The 14,675-nt window shown below is 40.3% G+C and overlaps 1 protein-coding gene across 1 annotated transcript; it reads left to right on the top strand.

Annotated features, from left to right (window-relative positions):
* The first annotated feature begins 9,995 nt into the window (after positions 1-9,995).
* LOC149007493 (uncharacterized) lies at positions 9,996-10,568 on the top strand. Its single transcript, XM_089167079.1, has one exon. The coding sequence runs from the start codon at positions 9,996-9,998 to the stop codon at positions 10,566-10,568; it is 573 nt and encodes a 190-aa protein (XP_089023205.1).
* Positions 10,569-14,675: the final 4,107 nt, after the last annotated feature.

Here is a 14,675-nt window from a genome sequence, read left to right as displayed (position 1 = left end):
CTCGATGCTTGATCCTTGGACTGTGGATCACATTCTCGGGTATGCCAAATAGGGTACCGGCTGGGTGGATGTGACACTAACAAAAGATATGATACGAAATGAGTGAGTTTTGAAAGAAACCCAGTAAGGCAGGTTAAATCCACAATAACATAAATGGCAAGATTATAAACCAAAGCATAATGCAATATGATATGAGACATAAGCATGAATCTAACTCTAAGGATGTTGGTCTCTATTGGCAGGCATGCTTTAAGTCATAGCACCATACTTCTTTGGGTAGGTCTCAATCACTCATCCTCGGTTGGCAAAAGGGTCCTACATCCATCTCGGACAATCCATGGCTGAGGTATAGGTGTTGCTTGTATCTCAAGATATTACACAAGTGTACGTATCGCAATCAAGTAATAAATGATAAGTAAAGTATCGATCCCATGGAGAATTCTATCCTTAGCTTTCAATGTAAAAGTAAAATTGATTTAAATGAGATTAACAAGGTTGATTTGTGATTGACTAACTAAATGACCAAATGACAGTTAATTAAACTAACTAACTAAATTGGAGAATGAGCAATAGAAGAAACTTAGTGAGTGAAAAGTGTGTTAGGAATCAAGTTTCCCTTCCCCTGAATTTTATAATGCAAATACTAAAGCAATACTACAACCCCAAGATATATCAAGAACTTGGAATGAATGGCAATATGGTATTTTTCAATACACATAAGCTAGCATCCTAAATCAACATCTGCATATTCCTATGAAGAATTGAATTAAAAATGCAATTTAAACCCAATCCAATCAATGGTAATGTGAGGTAATTGGGTATTCCTACCCAACCTACTAATTAACACAACCTAATTAAAGATTATGCTAACTCACACAATTCAACAAACACCTAGACTCCATTAATTTTCCAATTAATGAAATCATAACATTCATTCAAGAAAGATCATTCAAGAACTGAAATTAGTCAATATAAGATGCTGAATTCATTAACAGTAAAGTGGATTGCATTAAAACTAAAGAACACATGATTAGTTACATCTCAAAACTCAGGTTTAGGTACTACTATCATCCCAACACAACAAAGATTTAGCCCATAACAGAATTCAAATACATAAAACCAAGTATAGTTGTCATGAGACTAGAAAGTAAGAAGATAGAGTTATAAAAACAAGAAGAAACTAAAGCTTCAATGCTTCCTCACGAGCTCCAGCCTTCTTCTCCATCAAATCAACAACTCCGGCAGCTCCTTGCTTCCACAAGAGCTCTAGCCTTGGTTCTATCTTCTCTCCTCTCAGCTGTGTGTCCTCTTTTCCTCTCCTCCCTTGCCTTCCACGTTTTTGCCTCCTTTGTACCTTTCTTTTCCCCCAAAAGTGCTAGGTTAAAATTGGCTTGTAGGATTAGAACCTTTTCCTTTGATATCAACGGCTGAGAACCATCATGTATTTACAAGAATATTGTCCACTTAAGTTAGCCCTTTTTGGTCATTTCCATTTGAATTGGATCTGAGAATATTCTGCTCCGTTGCTTGTGTAGCAATGCTGCAGCAACTCTACAACAAAGTTAGAGGACAGGTTCTTCTTTAATTTTGGATCTTCACCTACATTTACAAGAGAAAGAGAAACAGTCAAATTCATCCACAAATCTGGAGAGAAATTCATGTAAGGGTGACAATAATGAACTAAACAAGATGCAACATGTTAAGACTAAATAAGACAACATCTGATGAATACTATCACTAAAACAAAGTCAAAATACTCCTAAATCAAGCCATCTCAAGTATAAAGTTACCAACCTTAACTCTATTTCATAGAGTTATCAATAGGTCACCACTCTCTCCTATCACCATTTGGTCTAAGTATTGGCACATGTAAGAGTTAAGCCTAGCCAAATGCAAGTCTTCTACTCAATCATATCAAGTCAGATCCAGATACGTCCATTCCTCCCCTCTCGGGATCCTTTCTGGTATCCTTCACACTAGTGTCTTCATAGTCCCAGACTACAGACTCATCAACCCTATTGGTCATTCAAAAATGGTAAACGGGAAGCTCTCACGTCCTCTCACGGGTTGGTTACCGGTCTTGAGCGCCCATGAGCCCTAGTCTAGCCATTTGCAACCCTACCAATAAATGGCCCCAAAAGGGTAACCGCAATGTGATTCATGTCCTCTCACAGATTGGTTACCGGTCTTTAGCGCCCACAAATCCCCATTACTACCATGGGTTGTTCGGTCTCAATAACCTTCCAATTAGGGTCTGATACAACGGGGACATCCTAGCCAAACACTGGTAGACAGCCCTAGGTATGACAACCAACAATTCAGGAAGGTGTCAATGGGCACCCCCATAAACATCCCATAATATTTCCGTTGATGTTCAAGGACAGAAGTGTCAAAAGGACACCTCTCCATCCCAAACCATACCTAATCAGTCACAATCACCAGTCAATCATATCATACACAATTCTAGTAATTCCTCATAACATGATCCATATCATATACAATTGACAATAAAAGACATTCATAAACTAAAGAATGCAAGTAAGTAATGGTACTATAATTGAAGTCAGTGCATCAGTAGTGTATCCATAAAAGAATCTATCTATGGTAACAAATTCAAATGATTCTAATATAGAAACTAAGATCACACAATCTATGCAATTATAGAATTAACCATCCTTACCTTATATAACTTTGAAGAGAATCCCAAGAATCAAGGAGAATCTTTCTAAACTTGGCAAGATCCTAAACAAGTATACATACCTTATTAGAAAAGAAGTCTAAAAGGCATAAGATCAAACAAATCAAAACAGACCAAGAAAAGAGCTACTGTCTTCATTGGTCGATTGGTTGGTCTAATGACCCAGTCGACCAACTGAGTCAGTAACAGACAAAAAAAAGAGATTTCTGATCTGAAAACAAAATTTTGCGATCCAAAACACCACCATACAAAAAGGGAATTACAGTGACAGTGTACTAGTACTAAAGAACAAGTCTAACACTATCATTGATCAAAACCTAAAGATACAAATAAGGAAACAAAACTTACCATAAAAGTAACAATTAGGGTTTTTGAAGAAAACATTGTATGATCATGAAGGGAAAATCGAAGATTGATAGATTACTAATCTAGTAAAGAAAACATAGAGATTGTACACTAATCTAATCAAGAAAACAGATCTAAGAATATAAGAATTCGAATAAGAAGATGAATCAAAGAAGAAGATCAAAGAGAAGATCATGGTTCCTTCAAAAGCTTGCAATGATCATGATTAAGATCATTATATTAGCCATCAATCCTTAGGAAACCATGAGAGATGAGTGGAGAGATGTTTGCAACAAAGGATGCAGCATCTACTCTACTGTCTCATTCCAAAAAGAAAAGAAAAACAAAGATGGGGAAGAAGAAGAGAGTGTAGACATACCTTTTGATGCAAGAAAAAGATAAATATAAGAGTTCTTGCAAGAATCCAACCTAGGGTGCAAAAAAATTGATTGGGTTGGAGCTCTGACTCGTTCCAAAGGCTTAGGAGGCAGAGGAGACGAAATAACCTTGAGGATGCACTTAAATAGAGCAACCAAGACCTAAACAGTCAAAACAGATCTCATTGGTCGATTGGCCCAATCGACCAAGCATGACAGCAAGGCCAAAGTTGGGATTTGGAGGATCAAATGAACACCAAACCTAAAGAGCTTCAACACACACCTCAAATGACTTACCTAGGGTGTAGAAATGCCTTCGAACCAAGTCAAATAATACTCCAAGTCTTTCAACTAATCTCATCTTCAATCAGGTGCAGATTCCTTTTTTAGATTTGAGCAAGTTTCCATAATTGGAACACCGTCATCAACTTCCATGGATTCTAGGTCAAACACCAAGTCTCCACTGTGATGGCCCATAGTTGACTTCTTCCTTTACTTCGGGTTATTGGACCTACAAACAACAGGGTTTTCGGGTCAAGGTCAGGGTTAGGATAGGGCTGGATTTCACATTAATCAGAGGCTCGGGCAACTGTCCAAAGGAAAAATAACCGATGATATATATTCGATTATTAGAAAGACCCTGTTTGCTGAGGCAATAGCCAAATATCAATTTCCTCATAACTCTCGGTTACCTACTTTTTTTTCTTTCGACGGTTCGGGAGATCCTATTGTTCATATCAGTTACTACCAGCAAACTATGGCTATGGTGGGTAACTCAGATGAAATCCTTTGCAAGGTGTTCGGTTCATCTTTGACTGAAGCAGCACAAAAGTGGTTCTCGAATCTTCCCTCGGGAAGAATCCCAGACTTTGAGGAGTTGGCGTGAAAATTCATCGGTCGATTCCAAAGCGGAATTTAGATCAAGAAGACCTAGAAAACCTTGTTCACTATTAGGCAAGGGAAAAGCGAATCGATTCGGGGATTCGGGAGTACCTAAAAATATTCAACAAGGTCACAATGGAAATCGAGAACCTAGATGAACAGGTAGCTAAAACTGCTTTGTTCACTGGACTCACCAATCGGAGACTCTTGGAGTTATTACTTCAAGATATGCCAACCACCTATGTTGAACTGGTGCAAAGGTGTCAAAAGCAGGCGGAGGTAACAAAGATTCTGGATGCATGTCAGGGAGACACGAAGGCCTCTACAAGAGAGCAAAAAGCTCCCAAGAAAAAGAAAAAGCCCAAACAGCATGCTCGGGTTCAAGTTGGAAGGCCCCGTACGACGTGGCGACAAAGGTCTCCGGATCAAAGGGAGTATACACCCTTGAATACTCCTCGGTCAGAGATCTTGAACGTCATCAAAGGAAAAAATAACCTAAAATGGCCACCCAAGGTCCCAACAAAGCCTGGGGAGCGAAATATGGAGAGGTATTGCTGTTTTTATAAGGATCACGGCCACTATACCAATGATTGTAGACATCTGAAGGCCAATATCGAGAGATTGATATCTCAAGGTCACCTTTCCAGTTTCATCAAAGGGAGATAGGCAGAGTAGTGAGCAACTGGTGAGAAGAGGGAGCGTTCGGTAAGTCAGGAGTGGCGAACCGAAGCTCCTAAGTCTAAGAAAGGCAAGGAGGTGATCGATGCCACCTGATCACCAATATTGACGATATTCGGAGGACCCAAGCCAGAATCTGTGAAACCCGACCCTAACCTTAACCCAGATACTCTTTTGTCTGTAGGTCCGAAGACCCGAAGTAGAAGTGAAAGTCAACTATGGGCCATATTGGTAGAAGACATAGTGTTCGACTCCGAACCTATGGAGATTGAAGATCATGCCCCATACTTGAAGACAGTGTTGGATATAGAGAAGAGACTACGCCTTGATGAAGAGAAGATTGGTTGATGACCTTAGAGCTTGGTGGGATATGATTTAAAGCCATTTTTCCATGCTAGGTAAGTTATAGAATGTGTGTTTAAAGTTTCGTTTGATTCCGAGTAGTGGAAGACCCTCAAATCTCTGTCTTTGGATTTGCTGTCTGCCTAGGTCGACTGCTTGGGTCGACTGGGCCAGGCTACCCAGCCAATCTACCCAAAGATGTTGAACTCGAGCAGAATCTTCTATTTAGGTTATGTTGCTATATATACCCCATGACTTCGTGATTTTAGTATCCCTAGCCTCCAAAGTACTTAGAGAACGAAGGGAAACCATCTCCAAGCCTCCAAAAGTGTAGAAGAAGATCTAATCTTGCAACCTTGCTAGTTCTCTCTCTTGTTCTTCAATCAAAGGTTAGTATTCAATCTGTTGTGTTCTTAATTCATTCTTTCCATGATCACTCTCATCTCTGAACTGAGATTATGAAGAAGATGCTGCAAACTTGTAGTCATATCTTTACAATCTCTTTTCATTCTCTTATGCCATGATTATCTCATTCATTCTTAACATGATTTTTATGATTTCTTCTTAAACTATGATCATATTCTTATTTCGATTTATTCTAGCATTATAGATGCTTCTCTATGATTATTCATACCTCTGATCTACTGTGTTCTTGTACTAGAATGAGATCTTATCATCTCTAGTTCATCTCTTTTGTTCATAGAATGTTTCCAATGAAAACCATGATTTTTACCAAAATAGAAACTATGATTTCAAATTAGTAAGAAATGGTTTTAATGGTTGTTTGATGTCTAAATTATGATTTTAGTCTTAGACTACTATGTTAGACATTCTCTTCAAGTTTTGTCGCATTCCAGATTGTGTAGCATAGGTTTCAGATCAAGATTCCCTTTTTATTTTCGGATTTGCTCTTGGGCAGACTGCCTAAGTTGACTGACTCAGTCAACCCAGCCAATCAACCCGCAAGAACAGAATTGGATTTCTTTGTCCGTTTCGATTCGATTGATGCTTATTCTTTTAGGACTACTTCCTAATGATTGTGTGATGCTATTCTAGGGTTTATTTGCTAACTTTGGATTCATCCTCTTGTCCATCCGGAATATATTCGAATCTATTTAAGGTAAGGAAAGTTGTTACCATATTAACATAGATTGCATAGATTTAGTTTCTAATTTGGGAACTACTTAGATTTGCTATTGTTATGTTAGTTTCTATTATGATATGAATGCTGCAAGTACATTAGGATCTTATTTCCTTATTTACTTTATGTACTTGACCATGTATGAATACTTATCCATGTATGTTTCTTATTTATTTGATCTTGTCTTATTATACTCTTTCATATGATGAGATATCTGTCGAGATTGGGGAATGTCCTTTTGACATTTCTGTCCTTGGACCTCATTGAGAGTAGTATGGGATATTTCCAATGTTGCCCTTTGACATCATACCTAGGACTTGTCTAGCAGTGTTTGGTTAGGATATACCCCTGTTATATCAGACCCGATTCGGAAGGGTATTGAGACCGAACGACCAGTGGTAGCAATGGGGATTCATGGGTGCTCAAGACCGGTGAGTTATATCCTTGAGGGGGCATGAATCACATTGTGGGGACCATTTATGGGTAGAGTTGCATATGGATAGACTTGGGCTGACGGGCGTTCAAGACCGGTAACCAACCCGTGAGAGGACATGAGAGCTTCCCGTTTACTATATGTGGATGACCTATAGGGTTGATGACTCCGTATTTGAGAGAGTCGGATACGCTGACTCTAGTGTGAAGGATATCGGAAAGGATCTCGAGAGGGGAGGAATGGACGTATTTGGATCTGAGTTGATGTAACTAAGTAGAAGACTTGCATTTGGCTAGGCTTTACCCTGACATGCGCCAGTACTTAGACCAAACGGTGATGTGAGAGAGAGGTGACTTAACCCCCAACCATGGATTGTTCAAGATGGATGAAGGACCCTTTGCCAACCGAGGATGAGTGAATTGAGACCTAACCAAAGAAGTACAGTGCTATGACTTAAAGCATGTCTGCCTATAGAGACTAGCATACATAGAGTTAGACTTAAACATGCATTGTCTGTCTCATATCATATCATATTATGTTTTGCTTATGTTATCATGTTATTTATGCTATTATGGAATAACTTGCCTTGTTGAGTTTCTTTTGAAACTCACTCCTTTTTGTACAACATCTTTTGTTAGATTATTCTACAGGCCTTGATGACTATGAAGCGCAATATGAAGAAGCGCAAGATGAAGAAGCGTACCATACGCAAGGTGTTGGCAACTATGAAGATTACATTGAGGATTCCTCGAGTGGTCTCTCTTGTTACCAAGATTAGCCCTACTGTGGAGTGGGAGTGTCTGAGCGTGATTGATGAAGTCTATGTTTACGAAGATGTTCTTTACAAATTAGAATAGACTTTAGCTTAGTTAGATTATATCTTTCTTTATTGTCTTTAGAATCAGTTGTAATCTCCTTTGACTTTCGAACTACATTCCGCTGTACTCATGGAGTGAGATTCTGCCTCACTCTACATTTGATTTTATACATCTATTGGTATCATTTCCACACTCTGATGATTATCTCGTTACTTTACTTTGATTCATTTGAATGATATTGTTAGCCTTGATTTAGTCTTGTTCTTGATTATATTGTTGTGAATGTGGGAGGTTGATTTTACTAACTACTGGATCTTGTGGACTGTGGATCACACACTCGGGTATGCCAGATAGGGTACCGGCTGGGTGGATGTGACAGAATCGCTCCGAAAGCTGAAGGCCAAATCTATGTTCATTGAAATTGGAGAAACGCAGAAGTGGAAAAGACTGAATGGTGAGAGTTCGATCACCTTCGGTGGAGAAGATGAGAGAGGCATCTGTATGCCTCATGATGACGCAATAGTCATCAAGGTAGAGATTGCATGCCGGGAGGTGCACAGAGTGCTAGTTGACACAGGATCTGCTGCAGACCTTTTGTCTTATGAAGCTTATCAAAAGCTTAAAATTGAGGAGGATCTAATGGAGCCGTCATCTACACATCTTTATGGCTTTGCCGAGTCATCGGCTATAGCTGAAGGATCAGTATAGCTGAATCTGTCAGTTGGAAACCTCCCCAAAGAAGCTACAATTCGGGTGAACTTCCTGGTGGTTCGGGAACTTCCGGCTTATAACGTCATTCTTGGCAGGCCGTCTTTAACAAAGTTTGGTGCTGTAGTTTCGACGGAAGCACTGAAGATAAAATTCCCAACTAGTATGGGAATCAATCAGGTTTCCTCTGACCAAAAAAATCTCCCGACAGTGCTACATGGCATATTTGAAAGACAAAGAAGGCTCGAAGAAGGCCACGGCGTTGCCAATAGAAATACGTGACGAACAAAATGAGGCAGAAATGCAAAGGCCTAAGCCGGTAGAAAAGTTGGAATGAATCCAGCTGGATCCTGACAATGAAAAAGGAACTACTCACATCGGATCCAACCAAGCTGGAGGAATTCAAAATAGAACTAAAGCTATTCCTTCGGGAAAACAGAGATGTGTTCGCATGGTCTGCAAAGGATATGCCAGGAATAGGTCGACAAGTGGCAGAGCACAAGCTTTGGATAGATCCGAAGGCTAAACTGATTATCCAAAAGAGGAGAAACTTCTTGATAGAAAAGCACGAGGCCATCAGGGGCGAAGTAGAAAAGCTAAAAAATTCAAGGTTCATCGAACCCATTAAATGCCCAACCTGGTTGGCTAATGTCGTGATGGTCAAGAAGCCGAATGGAAAATGGAGGATGTGTACAAATTACATAGATCTCAACAAGGCCTGCCCGAAAGACTGCTATCCGCTGCCCTGGCTAGATCTTGTATATAGATGCCACCACTAGATATGAAACATTAAGTTTCATGGATGCATACTCGGGGTACAACCATATCCTCATGAATCAAGAGGATGAAAAGAAAACTGCTTTCATGACCGATCGTGAAAGCTTCTACTACAAAGTCATGCCGCTCGGCCTGAAGAACGCAGGAGCTACTTATCAAAGGGCAGTAAACAAAATATTCAAGGATCTGATTGGGAGAAACATGAAAGCATACGTCGATGATATGCTGGTAAAAAACATAGTAAGATAAAGGCATGTTGATGATTTGGCAGAAGTATTTTCGGTGCTCCGGAAATACCAAATGAAGCTGAACCCAGAAAAATGTGCCTTCGGTGTATCATCGAGGAAATTCTTAGGTTTCATGGTGTTTCAAAGAGGTATTGAGGCCAACCCGGCAAAAATACAAGCTTTGATTAACATGGAACCTCCCAGAACCGTTCGGGATGTGCAATGCTTAACGGGAAGAGTAGATGCATTGAACTGATTCATCTCGCAGTCGGGAGAGAAATGCCTCCCTTTCTTCAAAGCACTCAAGGATTTGAGGGGCAGCTCGATGGTCAGAAGAATCCCAAAAGGCGTTTGAAAATTTGAAGGAAACACTTGGCAAGCCACTGCTTTTATCCCGACAAGAGAAGGGAGAAGTTTTGCAAGTCTATTTAGAAACATCTAGTTTGGCGGTAAGTGCGGTTCTTGTTCGAAAAAAAGAAAAGAAGCAATGGTCAGTCTATTATGTCAACCACGTGCTCCTCGACGCAGAAACGTGATATTCCCAGATCGAGAAGCAGGCTTTGGCTCTTATGACGGTCAGGAAACTAAGGCCATACTTTCAGGCACATCCGATAGAGGTATTGACTACTTTTCTTCTGAATAAAGTTCTTCATAAGCCTGATTTGTCTAGAAGAATGGTAGGGTGGTCGGTCGAGCTTGGTGAGTTCCATGTAAGTTTTAAGCCTCGCACAGTAATCAAGGCCCAAGCATTGGCCAATTTAGTGGTAGAAACCACTACCTCGGCTACCCCAACCGAGGAAGAGGCCGAACCTAGTATTCCAACCATGTGGGAGGTATACGTGAACGGCTCAAGCAATAAGCATGGAGTGGGAGCTGGGGTTCTTTTGGAAAGCCCAGCAGGATTCATTATTCGCTATGCTTTGAGGTTCACATTTGGAGCAAGCAACAATGAGGCAGAGTATGAGGCCTTGATAGCTGGACTTCGTCTATCAAAGGCCCTGGAAATATCTGAGGTAACTATCTTTAGTGATTCACAACTCATTGTCAATCAAGTGCAAGGGGAGTATGCTATCAAGGAGCCCCGATTGCAGAAATATCAAGAAATTGTGCAAGCTTTGCGGAAGAAATTCAACAATCTGTAAGTATGTCAGATTCCAAGAAAAGAAAATGCCATGGCGGATGAGCTTTCAAGATTGGCTAATGCCAAAGAAAAGATGCTCGACCCTTCGGTCTACATTGAGGAATTAGCATGCCCAAGCATTCAAGAAAATGAGATATTCTATATTGAAGCCAAACACTGCTGGATGGATCCGATTGTGGAATATCTTAGAGATGACAAGCTACCAGAGGATCCAAAGGAGGCAAGAGTGATCAAGGTGCGGGCGCTAAGGTTTATAATGTAGAATGGAAGGTTGTATCGAAGGTCTTATGCTGGACCCCTCTTAAGATGTTTGGGTCCCGAAGGATCGAGTACGGCTTTGGCGGAGGTTCATGAAGGGATTTGTGGAGCGCATATGGGTGGTCGTGCTCTAGCCCACAAAATCCTTAGGCTCGGTTGGTATTGGCCAAAACTTCAAGAGACTACAATGGAATACGTTCGTCGCTGTAACAATTGCCAGATTCATGCCACTGTATCCAAAAGGCCAGCTGAAACCCTAACTTCAATTCTCGACCCCATCCCCTTTGCGATGTGGGGAATTGATATTTTGGGAAAATTCACCAAGGCCGCGGGTAGACGAGAGTATCTCATTGTAGCAATCGACTACTTCACAAAATGGGTAGAAGCTACTGCTCTAGCAACCATCATCAAAAGGAGGGTTGAGAAGTTCATGTTGGAATCTATCATCTAGCGGTTCGAGATGCAAAAAATCCTTGTAACCAACCATGGTACACAATTTGACAACCCACAGTTCGAGCAGTTCTGCAACACTTACTAGATCGAACATCGAATATCATCAGTAGCATACCCACAGAGCAACGGGAAAGTGGAGGTAACAAACCAAATGCTACTTGATGGAATAAAGAAAAGACTTGAGTCTAACAAAGCCTTATGGGTTGAAGAATTGCACAATGTTCTATGGGCATATCGAACTACGATTCAGACTCCCACTGGAGAAACTCCATTCAAATTGGCCTATGGATCTGAAGCATTGGCACTCGTCGAAGTAATGGTTGGAACACTTCATGTAAAACCCAGCCCTAACCTTGACCCGGAAACCTTGTTATTTGCAGGTCCAGTGACCCAAAGTAAAGTAAGAAGTCAGCTTTGGGCCATCCCAGTGGAGGACTTGGTGTCTGGCTTTGAATCCATGAAAGTTGTTGATGAAGTTCTATTTATGGAAACTGAATCTTGATGAAGATCGGATTAGTTGATGGACTTGGAGTGCTCTCTATCTTGGTTTGAAGGCATTTCTACCTATTAGGTAAGTCACTTGACATGTGTGCAAAACCCCTTTAGGATTGGATTTGATCTGGGCCTTCAATTCCCTGTTTTGGCCTTCTTCTTGTCGCATTGGTCGATCGATTGGGCCAGTCGACCAATCCACTCGACCAATGAGTGCTTGTCTTTGGCAATTAGGTTGTTTCTTGCTCTATTTAAGTCCAATCTCGAGTCCACTTCGTATTTGCTGCCTCCAAACTCTCTGGAACGAACCAAAGACCTCTGCAAGTCATCTCCCTTGCATCCTTGGTGTTTTCTTGACGGATCTTCGTCGAAACTCTTCCTTTTGCATAAAAAGGTATGTCTACTCTCTCTTCTTCTCCTCCATCTTTGTTTTTCTTTCCTTTTTGAGTTGAGACAGTAGAAGAGATGCTGCATTCTCTGTTGCAAACATCTCTCGAACATGTTCTCATGATCATCCTAAGGATTTGAGGCTAGAACAATGATCTTAACCATGATCATTGCAAGCTTTTGAAGGAATCATGATCAAACCATGATCTAATCTTGTTAAACTTCTGATTTGAATTCTGATCTCTTTGGATCTTCTATATTGATCATGTTAGTAGTTAATTGGTTGTGTTTTCTTTCCATGATCCATGATCCATACAATTCTAGTTGTTCTCTTCTACCATACTATGTGTTCTTCATGAAGCATGGTAGTTACATATATGCTAGGTTTTATTTCCTTATTTAGATTTATGCTTCTAAGCCTTTTTCATTGAAGATCTAAGTATGTTTTTCATGATACCTTTACCTGAAGCAATGATCCATTCTCCTATTGTTCTTGTCTTTGATTTCTATTTCGAATTCATCAAGATCCATGGTTGATCTAATTATGGTAACTTTTTGTTTCCTAATTTGGATCTTGAAGTCTTGAATTGATTGGTGTTTTGAGGTCCCCTATATGTTAGAATACTATTGATGTAGTTTACCCCTTGATTAGTACCCTTTTGAACCACCAAATTCGGATTTCATATCTTAAAACTCTGTTTTTTTTTTAGGTTATCGTCTCGCATTGGTCGATTGATTGGTCGATGGACCACTCGACCAATCCACTCGACCAATGAGTACAAGCAACTCCAGAATTGGTCTGTGTCGGATGTTTTGGTATCTTTTCTCCGTTAGGGATCTTTCCTAATATGTTGTATATACTTGTTTAGGACCTTCTTCTCAAGTTTTCCAAGATCTTACTTGATTTCTTAGGATTCCTTTGCGAGTTATAAGAGGTAAGGATGGTTATTTCCTTAATTACATAGATAGCATGAATCTAGTTTCTATATTTGAATATATCATTGACATGTTTCCTAAATTAGATTCTTACAATGATATACTACTGTTGCATAACTTTGATTACAGTAGCATTACTTATTCATATTAAATTGATTCATGTGTGATTTACTTACCAATTATATACAAGTGATTGTAATTATTGATTTCTTTCCATATATGAAGTTACCATATATGTGATGATATGAATTGATGCATGTGTATGCTTAAGTATGGTTTGGAAAGGAGAGGTGTCCTTTTGACACTTCTGTCCTTGGACTACTACGGGCATATTATGGGATGTTTCCGGAGATGCCCTCTGAACACCTTCCTAAACTGTTGGATGGCATATCTAGGATTGTCTAGTAGTGTTTGGCTAGGATGTCCTGTTATGTCAGACCCTAATCAGAGGGGTATTGAGACCGAACGACCCGTGGTAGCAATGGGGATTCATGGGCGCTCAAGACCGGTAACCAACCCGTGAGAGGACAGGAATCACATTGTGGGGGCCATTTATTGGTAGGGTTGCATATGGTTAGACTTGGGCTCACGGGCGCTTAAGACCGGTAACCAACCCGTGAGAGGACGTGAGAGCTTCCCGTTTACCATATGTGGATAACCAATAGGGTTGATGAGTCCGTAGTCGGGGACTATGAGGACTCTAGTGTGAAGGATACCGGAAAGGATCGTCAGGGACGAGGAATGGACGTATTTGGATCTGACTTGATGTAACTAAGTAGAAGACTTGCATTTGGCTAGGTTTTACCCCGACATGCGCCAAGACTTATACCAAATGGTTGTGAGAGAGTGTGTTGACTTAACCCCCATGCCAGGGTTTGTCCCGAGGGATGAAGGACCCATTACCAATCGGCTGCTGAAGACCGGTGAAATGATCGTGAGAGAATCCAAGATATCTTAAATGGTTGAGGATGTGAGTGGACTTTCCTAAAGCATGTACGGTGCTATGACGAGACCAGCATACATAGAGTTAGATTCATTCATTCATTGTTTGTCTCATATCATATTGCATTTATGTTTGTTCCGGAATCCTGCCATTTATGTTATTATGGATTTTAAGCGCTTTACCGAGTTTCTTTGAAACTCATTCCTTTATTGTACAATGTTTGTTAGACTATCCTGCAGTACGGAGTACTATGACGGTCCCTATGAGGAAGCGCAAGGCGAAGAGGCATATCTCCGGGAAGGTGATTGCGGTTACCACAATTACTCACGAAGATACCGCGGGTGGTTATGCTCCGTACGATGCTTAGTCCGACCATTGAGTGGAAGCGTCCTTGTGCCATTTATGAGATTTACACCTATAAGGATGTTGTCTATAAAGTGGAGAACAATTTAGTTACCCAATGTACTTGCTACCGGGATTAGATTTTGTCTAGTTTATTCTTTTAGAGCTACTTTTCCGTTGGTTGTAAAGTGGGATTTTTGCCTCACTTTACTTATCTCGTTTGACACTACGATTATATATCTATTATTCCGTTTCATTTATGATTCATTCTTTCTTTATTGGATCTATGGTTTATCT

The sequence above is a fragment of the Hakea prostrata genome, chromosome 8, assembly GCF_041222555.1.
Source record: "Hakea prostrata isolate BN-2017 chromosome 8, UWA_Hpros_2, whole genome shotgun sequence".
NCBI classification, from domain to species: domain Eukaryota; kingdom Viridiplantae; phylum Streptophyta; class Magnoliopsida; order Proteales; family Proteaceae; genus Hakea; species Hakea prostrata.
The sequence above is the reverse complement of the archived record's forward strand: the minus strand, read 5'-3'. Positions and strand labels throughout refer to the sequence as shown.

Coding starts and splice junctions, on each gene's coding strand:
- LOC149007493 (XM_089167079.1), top strand. CDS start 9,996: ATGACGGTCAGGAAACTAAGGCCATACTTTCAGGCACATCCGATAGAG.